A 24,454-nucleotide genomic window follows, 5' to 3' on the forward strand; every position below is an offset into this window, starting at 1 on the left:
ACTTAGTTCAGCTTACTAAGAAAATTTTCAATGTTTCTAAGGAAAGCCACAAATTTCAGCATTGGGATTTTGTTTCTCATTTTCTTATCCAACCAAGTGAAGTTCAACATTTATGCTACATTTTGTCGCAAAACTTCAAGGTCCCAAGATGTGCTCTAGGTCTAGTCACAATAATTAGTTTAGCAAAAAAACAAAACAAAATGGTTAATATGTGAAATCTGGGACAAAGTAGCTTATAATCTAATTGGGCGAGATGTGACAGCAAATAGTATAAACGATATTCGAGATTGCGCCCATCAGAGAGCCAACAAAAAGCCAGGGTAGCTGTGTGAATTCTAAAGTGCGCATGCCCAAGAATTGGCCACTTTAATTCATCTAGGATTCTGTGTAACCAAAAATGTAGGGAAAATCCCCTGCGCACTTTGCATTTATTCATGAACCTGCATATAGATCTACCAATCCGTGAGCACGCTGACAAGTTAATTTGCAGATAAATTGCCAACGAAGCTCTGACCACCTAAAGCAAGTATCTACTCTGTTCACCTGCTCTGTTGGATCCCATCTTCAGATGTTGGCAGAGAAAAAATAACCTCATTTTGATCTCTTCTTCTGTGTAGAAACATTCGTAAAGGCATACTTTCCATTGTGGAGTATAGAAACCTCAATGTCTTTGAACAACTTGCTTCCAGATGCGGTTGGCATATTCTGGATGATCAACAAAAGGATTTCGGTTGTGCTGGTACTTCATGCATACTATCTCATTTCTCAACTTCTTTTCTCTAGACAGTGGATCGATTTTCATTCCATTTCAGCAATGCAGAAAGCATCCCCATCTCGTTGTTTGCTGCAGAAAGGACACATACACAAGCTATCATTCAAACTATGCTATCATTTTCAGGCCACAGCACCATGATGGAGGGCCATTCATTTGCCTTGAAAACAATGAAATGTACGAAATAAATTGCATTATCCCTCTCTATTGATGCCTACATTTTCGATGGTGCTGTAAATCTAGCTATGGAATTAGTGGACGCATGCTCGATGGTGAAAGCAAAACATAGAAGATATCATCTCAGGGGCAGATTAATCCCTTCAATATAGTCTTTCTTCTTCAATTTGCTCTTTTTCTTTTTTGGTTAGGTATGGCAAGGAGACTCAAAGGGAAGACGAAAGAACAACTAAATAGTACCTCTCAGTTTCTGGATGCAGAAGAAAAGTTAAAGTGAACAACAGAAGCAACAAGAAGTTCCTCACGTTATACGCATAACATTGTTCTACTTCTGACATATCCACAACTGTCAAAATATGATGAATTAAACTAGTAAATGGCAAGCAAAACACAACAAAACTCTGAGGAATGCTATTTGTATTGCTCATTGACCCAATTATAAATATATCTCGAGTAGCTTGAATGTTTTAAACATCATAACTGAATAAGTCGAATATTAACTTGTTTAAACTTGATTTAACAACCTAACGCACATCCTTTCTCCACCATTGGATCTAGAATAAGAATCAAATCCTTAACCTTATTACTTTCTCTGACTCTGTTTCTCTTTCACTGTTGGTTTGAATTATGCATGTGGGATGGAGAACCAGAATCTCTTTTGTGCTGAATTCATGTAATTTTTTTGGATGATTCTGATTTTGATATATATGATTCCTCTCTCTCTCTCTCTTCGCCCTTAGGAATGCGTCACACACACACACTCTCTCTCTCTCTCCCTCTCTTAAGATCTCTCTCTCTCAAGATCTCATACAAGATTTTCTCAGAGACCCATTGAATACCAACCAGTTTTACAAGAAAACCCCCAAAGAAGACAAAAACTATACGAAATTACACTAGCAAACGGGACACGGATAGAAAATGACAAAAGTCCAAAAACCCATTAAAGTGAAATTTTAAAAACAGCTATAGTACATGAACAGTAACCCACTGTAGCAGCAAAAAGTCGAGATTGCCCAAGACCTCTAGCCTTGAGGCTCCCCAATAAGGGGGCTCAATTGGAAAACTTGGGAAAAGAAAGTGGTGGTTGTTTACATGCCCAAAGAAGGCCAATCCTCCTCTAGGCAAGCAAGCCATGTAAAATTTCCAGATGATTCTGATTCTGATATGATTTTGATTCTTCTCCCTTGCCCTCATGAAATGCATAGATCTCACACAAAATCTAAGCCTCTCTCTCTCTCTCTCACACACAAGATCTCACAAGATTTCCTTAGAGACATCATTGAACACCCACAAGCTTTACGAGAAAACCCCCGAAGAAGAAGACAAAACTAGACGAAATTACACTGGTGAACAAGGACACAGACGGAAATGGCAAAAGACCAAAAACTCATTAATGAAAATTTTTAAAAACACCTAGTGTACATGAACAGTAGCCCATTGTAGCATCAAAAACTCGAGATTGCCCCTGACCTCTAGCCTTGAGGCTCCCCAATCAGGAGGCTCAATTGGAAAACTTGGGGCAAAAAGTAGTGGTCGCTTACATGCCCAAAGAAGACCAATCCTCCTTTAGGCAAGCAAGCATGGGATATTATTGCACATACCTCTTCAGAAAAAGAAAATTACCGCACATGCCAATGTTTGGAGAGAGGTGAAGATTAAGGCCATTGCCTAATTGATTGACCACATAACAGACTGCCATGTACATTACGGCCCTTGCAATATCCCTTCTTACTTGCAATACCCCTTCTTACCTTAATTGCAATGATCGAAAATAATTTGTTACATGACATAAATGCCAAAACACTGCACGCTGGGAGTAAAACAAGGGGAAATTTCATTTCAGGGGCAACAAGGGAGAGTTATTGAGAAACCCCAGGCACTGGTGAAAGTTCAAGAAGGATACCGATGACATGAAATTTCAGGAAAAAAACCCATGGAAGATTTTGGCCCTTCTTCCACCCCTACTCTCTGGTTTTAGATTCCACTTCAATGTCACTATGGTGAAGTAGCCATAGCTATGATAAACATGGCTATATAGAAACTAAAACTAAGGCCAGACACAAAAAAAAATTTCTGGTGCAATGCGTGGCGCCTAGGCAGACGTGCCTTCAACCTAATGGCTTCAAGCGCAACTTGCGTTCAAAGACTCGATGGTTCGCCAGACACAATTTGTCGAGAAGCCTTTATTGGCTTATCTATAACAATGTGGTGATAACTGAAACAATTAGCAGCAGCTGAATAATCAGGAGCATTGCACTCTAATGAGAGAGCTAAAAAAAAGGAACAAGGAGCATAATGTGCAATAACATAACGCACGTACTAGTTTGAACATCACAAGTTGGCAACCACGTCATCCAAATCAACTACTCCATGTCAGATCCAAAAGAAAAACTCTACAAAAAAAAAAAAAAACCCTAGATATACCACAGGGACCTATTGTAGCATTTTAGGCATAAGGAGAAAGGAGGAAAAAAAAAGAAAAGGGAAAGAATTACAGTAAAAAACAAATAGGACAAGGCAAAAAAAGCTCTATGTACTTAATCTGGTCAGTGTAGTGCTACAGGAAGACATCTTCTCTCCCTCTTTGAAAAGCAATCTAAGCAAGATCACTGAAGATAATTAGATTACAAAAATGAAGAATATGTACAATCGTCAAGACTACTAAGATTAAGGAGAAGCTATTCACAGTGAAGCTAGTCATCAACATACATGCCTCAAACCTGAACCCGAGAGCCTAATCTACTACCCCCTGAATTCACTAAGACCATCCTAGTTGGGGAATGACCACGAATAGTAAGGTGTTCCTGCTACCTTAAACGGCTTGGCATTGAAATTAGGGGCAGAACCAAATTGGGTACCAAATGGCAGGAATCCCCCGCTAGCAGGAATACCGGATCCATGTTGTGATGCTAAATGACTACTCATATGAATGCCGGGAACAGGAGTGGAGTCCCCACCCAATGAATAGTGTCCAGAGTGTGCTCTAAGATAAGGTTCAGTTTCTGAAGCAAAGATGGCAGGTGGGTGCTGAACAGGCTGTTGTATGCACTGCTGATGAATGGGAGCGGGGCAAGTGCTACTCAAATGATTACTATTTGTCACCCCCCCTGAAGTTGATAGATCTTTTTGGCAAAGCTTTTTTGCAGGATTCAATTGTTGAGTACTAGAGGAGACGTCATGGTCTGGAATTTGGGCAAAACGTTTCTTCCCACACAGCGGCTCTTGTGTTTGAGACTGGGAGGAAGGGGATGATGTCACAGAAGCTCTCCGGTGTGCTTCCTCTTGTGGTTGAGCCTTTGATTTCACAACAATCCTCTTGTCCACTATGTCCGGAGGCTGAGCCTTGGTGGCACGTAGTAGCGCAGCACTTCTCTGGCCTGTCTTTTGCCTTACCAACTGTCCAACGCGTTCCTTAAGTTGCATGGGTGAGTATTGTGATTCAAGCCCGTGCGATGTGATGCAGTTGATTATCATTTTGAGAGCAGCCACTTCTTTCTTTATGGCCATTTCCTGAGAATAGGTTTCATATGCGAAAGAACTTAAGAAGTTATTCGTGTTAGATGGGAGGTGTTAACATAAAAATGAGGAAACTCTTTAAGAGTTATGAAAGGGCTAGGAAGGTGATTAAAACGAGCCATTAGAGAAGCTAAGTTGAAAGCGTATCACGATCTATACACAAAATTAGCCAGTAAATATGGAGAAAAGAACATTTGTAAAGATGAGAGAGAAAAAAAGAACCGTAATCAAGGCAAGTGCATCAGAAATATATTAAGAAAAGGTGGATTAGTTTCCTTTTCTTTTTTTTCTTTTTTTATAGGTTAAAAAGTGTTAAATGAAACAATTTAGAAAGCTTGGTATAAGAGGAACAAAGTAAGCTTGATATAATTAGACAATACAAGTCCTATCGTAGAACAAGGTTTGAAGGGAAAACTGTGCTGAATAGGATGAAATCAGGTAAGCCATGGGGGCCATATGCAGGGGTGGAGCCAAAAAAAATTGTCAGTGGGGGGCAAAACCTTCTACCAAAAAAACTATACACAATTTGTTCTTATGTTTTTGCTTACCTACCTCATTAATCTTTAATTTATTTCAAATCTTAATCAAAGTAGATTCACAGCACACCAAGTTTTATTAATCATGTAATATTTCATAAACGCTCACCTTAATTACATTAAATAGTTAAAGAAATTTCATAACTTAGCGGGGCAGAACCACATACAAACCATTAAGTGAGGGCAAAATGTAATTTTAATGGGGGCATCAAAGAATAAATTTCATAACTTTTAGGGGTAAAACTGAGGTTTTTGAAAGTTCAGTGGGGGCATGGAGGCACATGCCCCCACTCGTCCCCACATGCCTCCATCCATGGCCATATGGTATCCCTGTCCTGTGGGGTGGAAATGCTTAGGTGAGTTAGGGGCGTTTTGGTTAACAAAGTTATTAAACAAGATTAAAATGACTAGCAAAATGCCTAAAGAGTGGAGGAAAAGAATTATAATAATACTACCTTTAGACAATAGCTAAGAGATATTTAAAGTTGCAATAAGAGTACAAGACCAACTATAGAGATACTAATTTGACGAGTCACATAATCAAATTGTGGGGATAGCCATTGAACATTGCCAAACAATGGTGACAAAGGCGTCAGGGAAACAGTTTGGAACCAACTTCTTACTGAGGAGACTAACAAAAAATATGAAGAGAAGAATTTATTCATATGATTATGATCAAGTTAGAATAAACCACTATTAGGGTGCCTAAAAACATAATATGGTCAATGTTTGAGAAAGGAGACAAAGGGTGACATTGATGCAATAAAAGACATGTAAAAGCGTCATAGCCTTCGACTATAATTAGGTCACCTGTTGGAGACACTAGTGAATTTTCTATCACCGTAGGATAATACCATGGGTCATATCCTTGAGTCCCTCTCTTTTTGCTCTAGTATTGGAGGAGTTGACTAGGCATGTTCATGCTTATGGTCCGCGGTGTATGTTGTTCGCAGTTAATAGTTTTAGTGGATGAAACTAAAAGCAGAGGCAATATCAACTCAATTACAAATTTGGAGAGAAGCCATATAGTAAAAGAGTTAGAATTCGTAGGTATAAAACTGACTATATGAAATAAAAATTATGCTACAGCCTACAAGGGGCATAGAAATAACGAACAAGAGAAGATTGAAAACCGTAAGATACGAAAATGTTCGAAGTAGGTTTACTCAATTGGAGGGGTGCTTCTAGCATATTATGTGATTGACAGATACCCACAGAAAACTCCAAGGACAGAAATGTTCTGCAGGACAGAATGTTGAGAACCTAACAAACCACACGTAAATAAATAGAACGTAGCTGATATGAGGATGTTATGAAGGATGAGTGGCAAGACTAGAAGAGAAAATTTAAAATGTAAACATTATAGTAGCACAATTGAAAATAAGTGGTGAAAGCACACGGAGACCCCCTCAACGATCACTTTTTCCCACGGAAACCCCCGAACATTTAAAACCGCCCACAGACCTCCTCAACTATATAAAATAAAAAAAATTGGCTAACTCTCTTAACAGAATGAGGGGAAATAACAATTCTACCCCTTAAAAATCGCCCACCCCCTCATCTATAAAAAAATGTCCACGCTGACCCATTCATCTCAACGGTCTTTTTGACAGAAGGGTGCTAATTGGTTAACCTTTATAGTTGAAGGGGTCTATATGGGCAATTTTAAATGTAAGGGGGTCTCCGTGAGAAAAAGTAATAGTTGAGGGGGTCTCCGAGTACTTTCACCAAAATAAGATGACAAAAAATAGACTAAGATAGTTTGCTCGCATACAACAATGACCGTAAATGCGACAAATAAGAGAGATCAATAAATCATTTTTACTGCAATGTCAGGGTATGGATTAAAAGTCCTAAATTGATGTGGGTTTTTGGCCAAAAGCAACATGAATATAAAACTTATCTTAATATAAAACTAAAACGACTCATGTAATTGATCCCAATTGTTTAAATAAGGATACTTTAGTCTCCAGAATTATCAGGGTTCACTTTTATTTTTATGTACACTTCCTGGATTAGGAAGAACCTATTTAAGAACAAAAGGGGAAAAAAATACCTGTGCTTTGCAAGAGTTGCGTCCCTCCCGCCGTACATCCTTGCAAACCTCTTTCACATGACTGAAGTAACCTTTCAGGAGAGATGCGGGTGGGAACTTGTCAGTGAGATCAAATGCGTAAACATATCTGATAGCGTCCAGGTGCAGCGCTCTTTGAATAAGACGGTTGACAAAGTCTGAAAACAGAATACACAGGTTTTATCGAATTGCCAAAGGGAGGGCCCATACGAAAATTTTCTTAGCGTAGTTACATTCTAAAGGGAAGTCATATCAGTGAATACAAGAAGAAAGAAAACAACTTGAAAGTGAAATGAATTAGAAAGGTGGCAAGATTATTAAATAAAAAGTGTCAACGAAAAATATGAACTTAAGTATCTCCTCTTCCCCTAGTGGGGCATTTTTTTCTCAAAAGATGCATTTTACTAAACCACTCCACAAATTAAGCAAAGTTCCCCTTCCATCTTTAAAAAAAAAGTACTTATCAGAAACCAATAGTTAACTTGATCACAGTCAAGAATAGAACTTCCTCCAAAGTCAGTTGGATGACCGAGTACAATACAATTAAATTACGTACCATCATTTAAGCAAACACAAAGCTGTCTAATCCAAGCCTCTAAGAAAAAACTCCGTCACCAAAGAAAAAAAAAAACAAACAACAACTTAGGAATTCATGCAGTGGCCGCTAGGGTATAGGGGACTGCTAGAACACCAACTCTCCCAAAACTTAAGCTGCTAGGAAATGGGCCCAACGATGTATATCAAGTTATCCAACACCCTTGTAGACATAAATTTTGAACCGTAGAGTTACATTATGCGTCAAATTTTAGCTGAAATTTATGTGCCAACAACCCTCCCTCATGTGCAACCCCGTCGTGCGCGTGAAATGCAAACATCCATACAAATTGCAAAGGGGAGAAACATAGTGTAAACAGGGAACAGATGCAATGCAAATGGAACAAACATACCCTGTTTGAAAACTCACTCTCCCAAAAGCTTAAACTGTTACAAAATGGACCCAACAATATATATCAAGCTATCCAACAAGGAAAATAAAATCAAGTAACACAATCATAAGGTAATCATTAACAATCACTTGAACAATGCTATAACCCAGGGCTCAAAATCGTGGTATCAGCATTCAGGACACATCCCTGTCGGTGATATTTCCATTTATTGGCCGACATACAAGTACTTATCAGAAACGGAGGTCCAAAATCCCTTTACATATCAACCGCTACACTATGTAACGATTGGTATTTAGAACCATGCTATAACGAAAAAGTAAGATATTTAGACTAGCTACATGTGGTGCCAGACAATTGCCAAGTTTTGCTAATAAACTCTGAATAACTATTGACTATTGTGGCCAATTGGTTACTCTGCTGAAAGAATTTAAGGAAAGAGTAACCTTGTGATCCAAACTTTATCCTTGAAAGAAAAAAAAACTACATAGACAGAAAGCAGTCTATTCTCAAGTGAAGTTGTTAATGGAAATCCCAAATGTGTAAAACTATTACTTTACTGGAAGCTATGGGTTTGTTTAACTGCAACTTGAGGTAAGGGTTAGCACGAAGCTACGGGTCAAAATAGAATTGTAATACTACTGCTTTACGGGAGCTTCTATAGTGTCCACGGGGGTGGGGGATGCCATATCCCCTTACTTTTCGACCAAAAAAGAGCATAATATTTACCACCTATGAAGCACCGACACATCTAGAGGTCGAAGTATCGCAGTGTCGGACACGGAGATACAGGGACACGGCGGGAACACCTCGGGGACACGTACGGGACACACCACGTGGCGTGTCCCATAATTTAATATAAATTTTTTAGGGGGACACGGCAGGGGCCAAACTGTATTTTTAAAAAAAATTGGGGGTCAAATTGTAATTTTTTTAAAAAAATTTGGGGCCAAATTGTAATTTTTAAAAATTCTGGGTGTCAAACTATAATTATTTATTTATTTATTTATTTATATAAATAAAGAAATATACATGTGGCATGTCCCCCGCCGTGTCCATATCCCCATTTTTTTAGAATTCCCGTGTCGGTATCCATGCATCATATTACAAAGACTCGCAACAAAAACACAAGAACTCATAACATTATTATACCACAAAATTGCGTAACATATTCACCTCAAAGACTCGTAACAAAAACAACATGAGTCCGTAACATTTCAAAATTTGCGTTAACATTTTCAAAATTACATAATTTATGATGTCTCCCATCGTACCATCAAATCACAAAACTGCATAACATTGACCACAAAGATGCATAACATATCCATGGTGTCCTCCAAATAGGAGGTGGACACTTTAGAATTCCCCATGGACAGTCATCATTCATAGAGAAATTGTACGTTTGCCGAGTAATATAAAAAATTTGGAAAAACTTCAGTGGTGGATTGACTTAGATCATGAAAAGTTCACAAGGATGCATAAACAATGAATTTAATGATCCATGCATGGAGCAATCATTAAATGATCTGCAAAAGAGTATATAGTACACCTAAATCACAATAATTTAATGATCCATAAAATTATTAACTAATCCTCAAAATCACAATGCAAGTGACCTTTCAAACGATTCAAGACCAAATGGACACAGGAACATATGTTTTGCATTCTGAATGTGTAGACGCAATTAGAACAAACGCCTGCACCCCTTTATGGCGAAAGATTCCTACTGGTGATTGGATACACTTAGAGATGACAATAACCCATCTAAATTGAGCATGCTTTCACAGAATAGATCAATTAAGAATCAGTACTTCCATATTCTTACTCGTAGAATACTGATATTTATAAGATATGCATTGCATATACTGTATCTTTTGTGCTTTTATTTTGATCAGCAACATTAAAGATTTAACTAGAAGGAACATAAAAAGATACAAAAGAAGCAGGACAAGAGTCCAAAAAGAAAGAAAGAATATCATATTTGGCAGGGAAAGAAACTGTAATGGAACACTGAAGAACTACATCTTTTCCTGTTAATTGGTCAAACCTACAAGCAGTGTACAGCTCATAACATCCAACGACTAAATTCCCCCAACTTTATTCCAAAAATCACAACACCACCGAGACGACCCCAAAGCACTAACAAGAAGAACAAGATAAAATTGTACCTCTAAAAAGTTAGAGGTAGACAAGCTAAACAATAAGATGAAAAGAACCAAGTTAAAAGAACCACAAACACAACCATAACAGAAAATGAATAACAGCGAAGGGGGGAAAAGACGAAAAAACAAACAACCTGAACATCCAACAAAAAGTAAGTGTTTCTTTGGTTTTGGTAGCTATGGACTTTTGTTGCAAGAAGAAGGATATTTCAAACGAAGCATTTAAATTTACACAAGAATGGACCCAATTCTTCCAAAAAAAAACAGCCTAAGCACAGTTCGAGCAGTTTGGCGTGGAAAGAAAACAGCAAGAAATCAAACAAGGATATCTAGCCTCTAAAACAGAGTCTCTCACAACCTGAGAATATAACAAACTCAGGGTAGAAAAAATATGAAACTTAAAGCTGCAAACCACCTAAAACAGGATAAGTAGCTAGGGTACAGAGTCCAGAATATGGTAATCATTAGTCACACATACACATATGTTTATATGTGTTTGTGTGTGTATAGAGATAGATCAATATATATATATACAGTCCGGATCCAATGAGGGATCCCGCACGGTGCTACCATGCGGGACTCCCCTTTCCCGATCAAATTGCGACGATCCGAACCGCTCAAAGTGATCAGAACGTGATTTTAAGGGTGCGGGTACCCTTAAAATCACGTTCTGCACACTTTGAGCGGCTCGGATCGTCGCAATTCGATTGGAAAAGAGGAGTCCCGCACCGTAAGGCCGTAAGGGATCCCTCGTTAGATCCGGACTGTATATATATATATATATATATATAGAGAGAGAGAGAGAGAGAGAGAGAGAGAGAGAGAGAGAGAGAGTGCACTTACTAGGGAGCTCATCTTTTAGTCCAAGGGCATGAAATAAATCAATTGCTTGTTTGCGGTTGTAAACCATCTCCAAAAGATCAAGAAGCTCACTAGTGTTGAAAAAGGAAGCCACTTTGTAGGTGGCTAAGAACAACAAAAAGGGCCACACTTCTAGATGACTTTGAGACTTCAGGTTGTCTTTCCAATCAGACGCAAACTTCATTGCTCCTTCTTTCACGCAAGTTTTAACTGCTAGTGAGGCTCTTAATAACTGAATTAGCAAGAGACTGAAATTCTTTATAACATTCGTGTTTAACCTTTTTCGTATCCCCAAGTTTGAGTGATAACAACACTGCATTGCATCCAAGACAAGCTTCGCTGGATCTGATGCAAATTGAATACAAGCAGGAACTCCACACCACAAATTCGAAGGACCCACATCCAAAGAAGGGACTATGCTGTTCAATTGCAGATTTTCTAAGGCAGATCGATCAATCTTCTCTTGGATATGAAGGATGTTGTCCACTGAAGAGATTGAAAAAAACCGCCATTAAGAAATCAACGTGTTAGCAACTAAATAAAAGCATCGAAGTCTCTATAAAAGGATGTTACTCACTGAAAAGGTGGTATGCCACAACAATTGTGCGAAAATGTGATGTTAACAGATATGCTATGGGCATCAAATCCATAACCCTAGAAGGTAAGGACATCTACACACATTGCAATTTCATGTCCACCAAGAAGGAAACAAAGAATATTGAAAGGCAAATTACCAAGTTCATGAAAATAGGGTTAAACCCACCAAAGTTGACATAAATTTAGGCTCCGTTTGTTTGGACGTAAATTTTTTTTGTGTAAAATATCTTACTTATTTTCCCTTGTTTGGTTGGACAAAAAGTTGGAAAACATTTTCCACGGTAAAATATTTTTCATGATCTTGAAAATGATTTCCTTTCAAAACAATGGTAAGTTGTTTTATGCCTAGTGAGCAGATGGAATTCCACCCGGTCCCCCGAGGTGTTCACTTGTAACTTCCACCATTTCATACCCACCAGCCACTGTTAAAAGAGCTTTCACTTGATCAGATTGATTTGTATTTTCTATTGCATATTTGTGTGGCCTTTCTCAAATGTCAACCAAGCACCAAAAACTAAATTTGGGGAAAATAACTTTTGTAAAAACGTTTTACATAGAAAATATTTTACAATCGTAAAGGTTTTACATCGAAAAAAATGGAGCCTCAATACTGAAAAATGAAAACATTTGGGTCATGAACTAATAACCATACATTCATATTCACCTATCACATAAAATTGGTTAAATGCAACAATTACTTGAAGAATATGGATGTCGTACTAAAAGTAGTTTTGTTTGCCATCAAAATTAGTTCTTGGCCTGACCAACAAAATGAAATCAAATATCACCTGGAAAGAGAGAGAAATTAAGTATCAAAAAGATAAGAAACAGAGAAGGACAAGAAGCTATAAAGAATAAGAACAAATAAGTCTTCTTTTTAGTGTTACTTTTAGATGAAACATTAAGAGTTTCCTAGGCCAACCACATACCATAATTTTCCATTGCACCCCCCCCCCCCCCCCCCCCCCCCCCCCCCCCTCCCCTCGATGTGTACCTTTTATATAATGACATTCCTTTTCCAGGTTTTATTTGTATTCACACGGTCGTCATCCCCCCAACAAAATCAAACCAAAGAACATTGCCGATTGATTTCCTACAAAAACTTCATTCTCACCCCACAACATGACAACATATTCTTTTTTTTTTCCCCAAAGAATGCCCACTTACTACGTATAACCTGCATTACATTAGAGGCTAAGACAAGGCAAATAAAGAGGGAGGGAGGGAGGGAGGAAGAAGAGAGGAATGTGAAGGGTATGGAACACGGTAGAAGTATAGAAAGTAAACTTTTATTCCACAAAAGTTTACAAGTACTAGACAAACAAACAACTATTCAGTATGCCACACACAACTATTAAGTATCACACACACAACTTTGATGTTGTGGACTCACACCCAAGGACACCTCACTAGTTCTCTCAAGACTAGACTTGTACCTAACACACCTCACTTGCACTCTCATGTGTTGTGTTATGTACCCGCACAAGGAGAACTCATCTCCAACCAACTAGGGCTAGGCCAGTTGGCTAGAATCATTGTTCCTCGCTAAGAGGTCAGGAGTTTGAGTATTGCCATAAGCAAGATCCCTTTTCCACAGGCTACGGCCTCCTGATGTAACAAAAAAAAAAAAAGGAGACCTCATCTCCTATTTATAGACTACATTAGAACATTCTAGAAAGAGATAACTCTAGTCTAAGACTCCTAAAGATACTACAAGAAAGATCTAGAGATGGATAGTAAAGCCTGTGAAACTCCACCATAGCCCAGAAGGTTCTTGCTAGATCCGGAAGATTCTAGTAGAGCCCGGGACATTCCGGTAACGTCCGGAAGACTCTGGAAAGATCTAAAGAGTCGATGATGACTCTCTACAGAATGAAGGAACAAGAAGAATTAAGAATATGATAAGAAGAAAATGATATTTCCACAAGCCAAGACCATACTACAAAGCATTACATCTTGTCATGACTCCATTCCCTTCTGCCCTTCCTTGGATTGTTGTCCTGCTTGTACATTACAATCACTAACTACGAATGTAAATGTTAGAGCTTGTCCAACATTGTCAATTATTACCCCCCAAAACTAGTATGTTAGCCTGCGGCCTCTCCACTCTCAGGCAATAGCCAATTGGTTTTGACTTGGATGCTCAAAAATAACATTCCAAAGTGGCTTTTGCAGGCTTTTGGACAAGACTCTCTAGATTGATTCCACCTTTGTCTGTGCCATAAGTTCAATTCGATTTATTATGAACCCCATGTTCGATTCGTTTGCCTCTCCATATGCAATTCAGGGAGTATTAAAGCTTGTCCAACATCGGTTAATTATCACCTCCAAAACTAGTTTGTGATCCTAGGCGACTTCCCACTCAATGCCACCACCAACTGGCTTTGAGTTGGGTGCTTTAGCCATAACTATTTTACACTTACAGCTTAATTATAGCTGAAGATGGAGCCAATTAGGGTCTATCAACAGTTTAGTGTCACAAATTATAAAGTACTTGCTAAGAATTAGAATTGACTCCAAGTAAGGAAGCATAAAAATAAAAGCTTCTCTAAATATGGAAGGGGAATACATAAACCTCACTTCCCAATGATCGACTGTTTCAACTTTAAAAAATAACACAAATAATAGAATCAGAATTCTATATCCATGAATACATAGATATGGTTTTGCCATCCTACTCCGTTTAGGTAAGATCGCAGTGTATGCACTTTTACAATACGTTAATTGTCCTTGCACCATAATTAACTTAAGGGTATTGCAGCAAAGTAGATCATAAAAGATTCCAAAGAAATCTTTATGTCACCTGGCACTACCATTGTCCATCGTTTGTCATCACATCTGGATTCCTATGTGTTGCCAGTCACCAGGAAATTTAGAAGCCTAAGATGGCGGATAGTGTTACTCACGACAAATTTTTGGTTGATTTATCAAAAAGTGGATGGATGAGAGGAGCATTATTGTGGTGTAATGAGCAGTCAGTGGCCATCGGCAGTGGTGTTAGGCAAAGTTTATTGTTTCAGCAATGGAACAGAGAGAAGGAATTTGATGACCTCAATCATGACTATACCCCTGTTCTTATTTGGAAAAATGCTACATGTGAAGGTACATTTTCCTTCTAAAATGTACTCTCAGTCATCCTACAATATTCAAGCAGTAGGATAACAAAACCTGTACAGATGGAAACATACAGTCATATGTACAGTGTACCACACACAGGCAAATTTGCTAGCAAGAATCACGCAAGTGATATATCTTACAAGTGAGAAGCATTACAGCAACAGAGCTGTCAGGCCAAAAGGTGCAAAATACAAAAGAAAAAATATGCAGAAATCTTTTGTTAAAAAAAAAACTAGGCAGAAAATAATAAGTTGACGGATATAAGGAGGAAACTTCTACTAACATACAAATGGAACCTGCAAGTAATTAAATCAACAATCCAATTTTTTTTGTGTGTGTGTGTGTGAGAGAGAGAGAGAGAGAGAGAGAGAGGTAACATGAAGCCCAGTTTCTATCTACTCACCAGGAATCCTTTCCGGGAAACCAAGGGCTTGAGACAACAGAGGGGCATATCTATGCTCTACAACAGTCTGAAAAAGACTACGAAGCTCATCTGTATCAAAGGCAGAGGCCAATCCATAGGTACCAACAAGTAGCAAAAAACCCAAGATTGCCGGTAGATTTTTTTCAACTACCACTGTTTTTTCTTTCCAAAAAACTGCAAGTTTCATTGCTGCTTCTTTCACATGAGGTTTAATTGGAGGAGAGAGTCTCATTAATATCTCTAACAAATAAATGCAACTCCTTCTAATAACACTAGCTTCAATATTAATGCCTCCCTTTTTTGAATGTGGAGGATAAAACCCTTGCATTGCATCCAGAACAAGCTTTCCTGAGTCAGACGACATTTGAAGAGCATTGTAAAGTTCCTTGTGCATCATTTGATTCTCTTCCAAATGTTCATTTAAGAAAAGTTGCAAATTCTTTCCATCCATATTGGCAAGGATGCCGGCCATAGTATCGGTGGCAGGGTCATGCGTGGAGGCAGAAGCTTTAGACTGCATAGGGACAGTGGTGGATGACATAACCGTATTATCCCTGTACCACAGCCCTCCTTCAGTCTTGATGAGACAGGCAGGCTTAATCTGCTTGTTACCTTCCTTATGCATTAAAAGCTGTTCAATGCGTTGTTCAAGGGATTTAAGTGGCAATTGGGATTCAAGGTTGTGATCGACAACACACTTGATAACAGCTCCGACACAAGTCACTCTTTCATCTATTACCCTATACTGCAATCGGATTCAGATTAGATTATACTTAATAACTTGCTCATGGAAAAAGCAGATCAGTAAGAAGTGATATTTACATCAAAAAACAAGAAGTACATACCTTTGCTGTACTAGGATTTTTTTCCATATTTATTTTTTTCTTGGCAATCCTCTTGGAACGCTTCAAGAAATATCTCAAGAGCGGTACTGGTGGGAACTTATCAACAAGCTTAAAAGCAAATATAAATCTAACAGCAACAGGAACTTGATCCTCCTTAACAAGATCGTCAATGAGATCTGGCACAAATAAGGGAAAAAAATTTGTAGAGCTTTGTCAAGCTATTTCAGATGACGGCTAAAGTATTTCCTACGAAAAAATCCAAATTGACCACTGGTGATACAGGTATATGCAGCACAAAACAAAGCCATCAGAAATAGGGAAGGATAATACCATGCATAGTACTTATCGAGCGAAACACCGAGCTAAGTAATGCGGAGCAATCAGAACATAGCATTCAAGAATACTTAACAATTTTGAGAACAGAAGAAACTATAATAACAACATAAACTGGAACGGATAAAAGTTAGAATCATGCCATACTAGACTGTGATTGGATTCATGAGTACCACGCATTATAATGGTGTAATTAAGAGCAAGAAGAAACATTTCTGTAGAATTCGGGATAAATAGATCTACCGGTATCTCTGTTAAGGAAATATAGTCTCACATTGCTTAGGAGTGGAATGGTTGATCATTTATTAACATTTGGGACCTCTCTAATCATTGCCAATTGATTTTGAGATGAATATAAAGTTTCCACATGGTATCAGAGGGGGTCCATTTCACCCCACATTTTAAAAATCCACAATCCACACCCCACAATGATAGACCAGCAAAAAAGTTACACGATGATAGACCAAAAAAGAAGTTACACATGACAGAGCTCAAACGCGGTTGCACGTGAGGGGGGATGTTAAGGAAATATAGTCCCACATTGCGTACAAGTGGAATGGGTGATAATTAAATAACATTTGGCACCTCTCCACTCATTGCCAATTGATTTTGAGATGGATATAAAGTTTCCACAATCTCTATATAAATTGACTCCTAATTAAGGCATAGGATGAAAAAACATGGCCACACCATTAGGCACAAGCCGCACAACCGAAGTTGCAGTCCCGATAACATCTGCAATAAAGCTGACTCAATCGGATAATATATTTCAAGCAATAGAGATGACAAAAAAGTAAAATTAATAAACATGTCATTTGCACCCCCAAGAGAAACTACTCTTTCTTGACTCACCAGTAAATAAATGTACACATCAACAAAAATACCTGCTCTCACTTACACAGTCTCACAGAGAACATTGTAGATAATAATAATAATAAGACAATAAAAGTGGGCGATGAGGATTAGGCGAGTAGCAAATGAAGCTCATTTGAAATGAACCAAGATCAATGCAATCTTTTGAATTTGAGTTGAGATAATTACCAGGAACCTTCTCTGTGAAACCAAGTTCCCGGCATAATTCAGGTGCTTGTTTATGCTCAGCAACAACCATGAATATTTTCAAAAGCTCATCAGTATCAAAACCAGAAGCCAACTTGTAAGAAGCTAAAAGCTGCATGAAGCCCAACACCTCCGAAGTGTTACTGGCCACCGCTCCCATCTTTTCCTTCCACTCTCCAGCAAGTTTCAACGCCTTTCCTTTCACATAAGGGTGAATCTGAGGAGCAATTTTCATTAACTGCTCAAGCAAAAGTACGCAACTCCTCCTAACTACATCCTCTTCAAACACCGCATCACCCTTTTTCAGATGAGGAGGGTAAAACCCTTCCATTGCATCTAGGACTAGCTTAGCAGGATCCAACGACAATCGAAGAGCTCTATAAACTTCACTAGACATTGACTCATGATCATTCGAACGCTCATTCAGGAACAACTGCAAACTCCTTCCATCCATTTTGACAACAAATTGAGTATCAGCGGACAAACATTTACTTACATTGTCAACTGGCATACCTTCCACTTGCTCCACCTTGACATTGGATTTGGCACCACCAAATTGCTTCTTTTTCAACTCAAGTTCTTTAGACCTTTCATCAATTTGCTTCTCCTTCAATTCGAGTTCCTTGCTTCGCTCCTCGATCAATTGTTGGTCCAACTTGAGTTGCTTGTTTTTTGAGTGAATATCTTCAAAGGATTGACTGATAAATTTTTTAACGGAATCCAGCTCCTTCTCTCTCGAATCAAGTTTCTCTGCCCGTTTTTCGTTCCATAGTTTAGCAGAATCAACTTCTTTCTCTTTCAATTCGAGTTCCTTGCAATGCTTTTCGTTCAATTTCCGCATGGAATCAAGTTCTTTAACGCGTTCATCAATCTGTTCTTCTCTCGAATCAAGCTCTTTGGCGCGCCTCTCTATCCAATTCTGAATCGAATCGATTTCTTTCGACCGACCTTCGAAATACTTCTCTTTCGAACCGATTTCTTTCAATCGTTGGCCAATAGATTTCTGGATAGTCTCAAAACGCTTCGTCTCCTCCTCATGCCTCTCCAAGAGGAGACCCTCCATCAATTTCTGCTGATCATTGAGCCTTTCCTCTCTCAATTCAGCCTCTTCAATACGCTCCTCGGCCGACCTTCGAATCTCGTCGAGTTGCTTTTCTTTCAATTTCAACAACGTAGTATGAACTTCGAGAAAAGAATGAAATTCCTTCTCCTTAACTTCGAGTTCGTCAGCGCGCAACTCGATCGATTTCCTGACCAAATCAAGCTCTCGGTTGCTCTCTTTCACTGATTCTCGAAGAGATTCCAAGTTCTTCTCTCTGCAGTCGAGTTCGTTGATGCATTCGCCGAAGCAGTTGTCGGTAGAGTCCAATTGCTCGTCGAAATCCTTCCATTCGAGCGCCAGAATCAGAATTGCGTTCCGGAGGCTGTTCTTCTTCGAATCGTTTAGCTTCATATTCGCTGATATGCTGTCCGATAAAGCCATCTCTGTCTTTTCCTTACTCAACAGTCATATAAATATAGGTATATACACCCACACACATACTACTGCTCCTATTTTGATGTAAACCCTAAACAGACGGAAACCCATCAGAGAGACATGATTGCAGCCATCTCTGTTCTCGCCCCAGATTTTTTCCTTTTCGAGTATGCAAGAATATATATACGAAAAGAATACATATACTGAGGCAGAGAGAGACCCGGAGAACGGATAGGATTAGGATGAGAGAGACATTTTTTATTTTACTTTTTGCCAATATTAGTACTAGGATACAGAGTTTTTTTTTTTTTTTTTTTAACAGTCAAAATCTTGCCCACAGGGCTACACAAAAGAGGAAAGTTCAGAATCAAGAACAGAAAAAACGGAAGGAGGTGGACAAGCCACCCAGTTACAAGGAAGTAAACCTCTTAACGCCTTGGAAGCCACAGCATGTGCTAGTCCATTGGCAACCCTGTTAACCCAATTGAGAGCTATCTCACACTCCTTCCTCAACTCTCTGATATCCATCACTATGGAGGCCACATTCCATGGGGGAACCAACTTGGACACATTCAATTTGATGGCTTGCTGATTATCTGATTCTATACACGCCCTTCTGCAGCCCAGAGATTTGACCATTCCACAAGCAAACCAAATTGCTAGCAACTCTCCCTGAAGAGGACTGGTTACTTTAACATGATTCGCACTACCATTCAAAATCTGTCCCTTCCAATCTCTCTGCACTACTGCACAAACTGCATCCTTCCCATTCTTTTTAATAGCAACGTCGCAATTCAATTTAAAGCAACCTTGGTTCGGAGCCCTCCACTGTCCACAGTGGGAGAAACCAAACCTGGGACCCTAATCTCCATGAATTCTTGAAGAGCTTCTCCAGCTCTTCTCATCGTCTTCTCTGGATCAACTGGGTTAGATGAGAAAACAAATTCATTCCTTGATTTCCAAATATACCATGCTATTGTAACCACTCTGCTCAAAAATTGATTAAGTTCCTTGCCTTTCAATGCATCCACCACTTGAGATGTCCATACCTCGGCTGAATTAGGGGACCATGACCTACATTTAGCTTTATATGACTCCCAAACCATACAGCACGAGTCCAGCAACAATCAAACAACACATGTTCAATAGTTTTATCGAATGAGCCGCAAATGGGGCACACTTTGGAATTATTGCACTTCCTTCGCACCAGATTTTCTTTCGTTGCTAGGCTATTACTACACACTCTCCACCAAAAATGCCTTACTTTATGAGGGACTTCTAGCTTCCAAATTACATCCCAGAGATTTTTGTTGGGCGTGAACGAGGATGAGGGTTGGCTGTCTATTTTACAAACTCTTTCATGAAAAGCAAGCGATACCCAGACTTCACCGAATAGTCACCATTTTTAGAAAAACGCCAGACCAAAGAATCCTCCCTCTCCATCCATGAAATTGGAATCGAAGTGATCGCTTGCCATTCTTGTTCACTCACCACTTGCCTCAGCTTATCTTCCTCCCAGACCCCCCTATTCTTGTTGATTACATCTGACACCCACTCAATACTGCAATTGATAGGTTTGTGAGACACCATCTTGAAACCAGAAATTGACGGAATCCATTTGTCTTCCCAGAACTTGATCTTCTCCCCATTTTGAACTTGCCACCTCACTCCTTTTTCTAGAATCCCCCTTCCATGCAACAAGCTTAACCATACCCATGAAGCCCTACTCCCTCTCGCTGCTTCCATAAACGAACAATTTGGAAAGTACAACCCTTTTTAAATCTTTGCCCAATAGGACTGAGGGTTCTTCATAAGCTTCCAACCCTGCTTCGCTAGTAAAGCTTCGTTCATAGCTCTGAAATTCCTGAAACCCATCCCTCCTTCAGACTTGACACAGGTCATCGTATCCCAATCTTTCCAATGAATTCCTTTATTCTCCGGGTTTCCTTTCCACCAGAAATTAGACACAAGGGAATTTAACTTGTCACAAATCTTTTTTGGAAGAAGAAAGCAAGACATGGCCTAACAAGGAATAGCTTGCACCACTGATTTCAACATAATTTCTTTACCCCCTTGCGACATATGTTTGATTTTTCACCCTTGCATTTTATTCAAAGATTTCTCAACAAGATACGAATAAGCCTCAGCTTTTGACTTTCCCCAAAAATACAGAAGCCCCAAGTATTTAGAATCTAATTTCATTAAAGGAATATCCATATAATCACAAACAAGTTGCTTCTCAACATCACTCAAGTTAGAAGAAAAAGCAATACCAGATTTGTCAAAATTTATCCTCTATCCTGAAGCTTCTCCATACTTGCACAGAATATCCTTGATCACTTGACAGTTCTGAATTTCAGCTTTGAGAAATAAGAGAGCTGTTGGGTTTTTCTCAAAAACCATTGCGGAAAATATATAGTTTCAAAAAAAAAAATGTTTCGGATCTACTTCTTACGTGTGCGTAAAGTTTCATGAGGAAGGGTTAGGGTTTTACCTTTTCGGAGTTCAAAAACAAAACCCTACTTTTAGTTATGAAAAGATTGATTCCTTCTTGCTCCTTGCACCCCAAAAATCTTCAACCCTATAACCCAAGAGAAATCAGCCAATAGGGTTTGTGGGAACCCTAGAATATTTCTCCCTTCTTTTAATCTCTCAATTCTCTCTCAATATCTGGTAGGAGGAAAAATTGTCGTTGTAACGTCCCGAATTTTGGGTACGTTAAAGAAAACATTTTATTGCAAAAACAAAGTGAGTCTAGCTCATTATTACAACATAACTCTCATGAGAGTACTTTTATTACACAAGGGAAGGGAAACTAAGGTCCCTAACTACAGCTCCGCCTGCTCCTCCATCTGAGCTAGCTCTTCAGCTCCAAGGGCCTCCAAGGTGTACTGCTCACCTTGATCATCTACAAAGTCTGACACATTATACCAGCGTCGCCACCGATATAATATGTCAGGGTCACCAAAGGTAACACCGTGAGCTACAAAAGCTCAGCAGAACAAACCCATACCCGCTAACCCATAACTTACAAACAACAGGTTATACAGCTAACAATGACACATCCATATTCGTTAATCATCTATCGTTGGTGTCCAAGATTTCCGTGTTTCTCCTACGCGACTCGTCGTAGACCGTGTCAACATTTTCATTTACAACTCAATCTTTCAAAAACCATTTGTTTAACACACCCAACCTCGGTTCCGCCGTTCCGGTCTCCCGAGTATCCTCACAATGGTTCCGCCGCACCGGGTTCCCATTGGCACACAAAATCTTGCATTGGCTCCTCTCCGCGGATAACCAAGCCATACCTCACCATGGTTCCGCCGGTCCGGGTTCCCATGGGAACGCACACAACCTCACAATGGTTCCGCTATTCCGGATCTCCATTGGAACACACACACCCAACTCACATTATGCCACCAAAACCGGTCATAATGTAGTTTCAAAAATATTTCCTTCCTCGGAAAACATTTCCTTTCATTTATCACACCCTAGGTGCCATGTTTCTACTTTCTCGGTTCTCGTGTCTCGTTTACATGCAAAGACTCCGCGGTAGGACAAAAGTAAGCATGAAACATCCTAACAAGATCATCCAATTCTATAATATACTACAAGTAACACATTCGATTTATATATGTAAGCTCATACTCCTTGGAATATCAAAATACGAATACTTCGATTCACATGGTAACGTTTTAACTTTCGAAAATCGTTCTTTCTTAAAGATCAAACAACATACGTTTTACTTGGAATAAGTAAGTAAGTGAGTAAGGATAAACTTAGAGTTAGGGGTAAGAATAATCTACCTTGATCCGAAACTAGTCGGGGCCGAATAAGCTAGTTGGAAGATTTTACGAGTGGTGAAACTCGCAAATCTGGACCGAACTTTGGATGGCAGTAACTCGGTCAGTATTTGGCCGAATATGATCGTTCTTGGGTCGAAGTTGAAGCTCTCGAAGTGTTCTACAACTTTCGTGAAGGAAGTTGATCCTAGAAACTACTTTAGGTAGGAGAAAAATGGTGATAAAGGAAGAGACAGTATGCTGTCAGGAAATGGAAATCCGAGATTTTTACTGAACTTCGGATGCCAATATCTTTGTCATTTCTTCACCGATTGGGGTGGTTCTTGGCTCTAACTTGAAGGTTTCGAAGTGCTCTACAACTTTTCCGAAGGGAGTTGGTTCCAAAAACTACTTTAAGCAGGAGAAAAATGAGGATTCGTGAAGGGCAGTAAGCTGTCTGGAAAATGGAAATGGCAATTGAGTGAGGGTGTGAGTTGAATGGAAGACATGGGGTGCTATTTATAGCCAACACTTGAGCTCCTCCTCCCTCCTCTATGGCCAGCCATATCTCTCTCTCTCTCTCCCATGGATTTGCTCCATTGAGTGGTCATTTCAAGTCTTTCAATCAAGTCATAGCCTTCCATGACTTGTCACTTCCATTTTAGGCCAAATCTTAGGCCATCATGAAGGGTTTTGGACTTGTCAAGTCTATGGGGAGGTTTCTTGCAAGAAAGAATATAATCATGGCCTAGCTTTGTACTTTGGAAGACTAGAATGGGTTGGCATGTAGTCAAAAAAATAGGCTTAAGGCTATAATGTTGCTTGTGTAAGTAATCAAAACTCATGTACACACTCCACCTCACTCTCTCACTTTCGGCCTCTCTCTCCCTCTCTCTCACGGTTTTCTCTCTCTCTATCTCTCTCTCTCTCTCTCTCTTGTATCTATATACATCCAAGAAAATCTAGGAAAGTAAGTCTAGGATTTTAAGACTAGAACATAGGTGTGCATGCATGGCAAAACTAGCCTTGCTTCCCTTGGAAGCAAATGATGGGATTCCTTAGCCCATGATTTTGTATTGTCAAATCAAGGCTTCATTGGCAACTTAATTGCTATTAACCAATGGTCAAAAATTCTCCTAGCATTTATTAACCATTGGTTAAAGAAGGTAAGTATGGGCTTGAATGACTAGTCAAATCTAGGTTCTCATTATGGCAAGTCTAAGGTTGCTTCTTTTGGAAGCAAAATGATGGGATTCTTGTATGACTTGTCTTGTCATGCATTTTGGCAAGTCAAAGGTCTAATAACCAAGAGACAAAAATTTCCCTAACAATTATGGACCAAGGGGTAAAGGAATATTGGTAATAATTTGATATGACTAGTCATGGAAATCTATTGTCCAAGGGATAATATTTTCCCTAATATTTATGGACCAAAAGTTAAAGTTTTCCCTTGCCTTTATTATCCAATAGGTAGGGTAAGTAATGATGCTAGGTAAAGTGAAATGACTAAACATAGGAATAAAATGATTACTCCTATAGTCTAATGGTTCAATAGGGTTTGGAGGGTTTCATAAGGCTCAAAGACGGTCAAAAAGGTCCATCTAGGGTTAGGAAATTGTAACTAGATTGAAATGGTAATTAGGGTTTTCTAACGAATTGGTTGGAAACTAATTCTACTTGCCAAGTAGGATTTCTAGCCAAGAAATATAATTTAAAGATTTTATCTAACTCGTTAGGAAAATATACAAGTGCTTTTATAAGCATACTTGTTTTTA

At 39.1% G+C, this 24,454-nt stretch overlaps 1 protein-coding gene across 2 annotated transcripts; it reads right to left on the minus strand.

Annotated features, from left to right (window-relative positions):
• Positions 1-3,459: 3,459 nt before the first annotated feature.
• On the minus strand, positions 3,460-19,637 carry LOC131304055 (uncharacterized). 2 transcript variants are annotated; one of them, XM_058331157.1, is made up of 6 exons: positions 17,400-19,637; positions 16,026-16,201; positions 15,160-15,925; positions 11,025-11,528; positions 7,058-7,233; positions 3,460-4,459 (listed from the first exon to the last, which is right to left on the minus strand). In XM_058331157.1, the coding sequence occupies exons 1-6, from the start codon at positions 18,898-18,900 to the stop codon at positions 3,719-3,721; spliced, it is 3,864 nt and encodes a 1,287-aa protein (XP_058187140.1). In that variant the 5' UTR covers positions 18,901-19,637; the 3' UTR covers positions 3,460-3,718. The 2 variants fall into 2 exon arrangements, with proteins under 2 accessions (XP_058187140.1, XP_058187145.1); XM_058331162.1 differs by lacking the exon at positions 3,460-4,459 and adding an exon at positions 4,516-6,264.
• Positions 19,638-24,454: the final 4,817 nt, after the last annotated feature.

This window comes from Rhododendron vialii, chromosome 1a (genome assembly GCF_030253575.1).
Source record: "Rhododendron vialii isolate Sample 1 chromosome 1a, ASM3025357v1".
NCBI classification, from domain to species: Eukaryota; Viridiplantae; Streptophyta; class Magnoliopsida; order Ericales; family Ericaceae; genus Rhododendron; species Rhododendron vialii.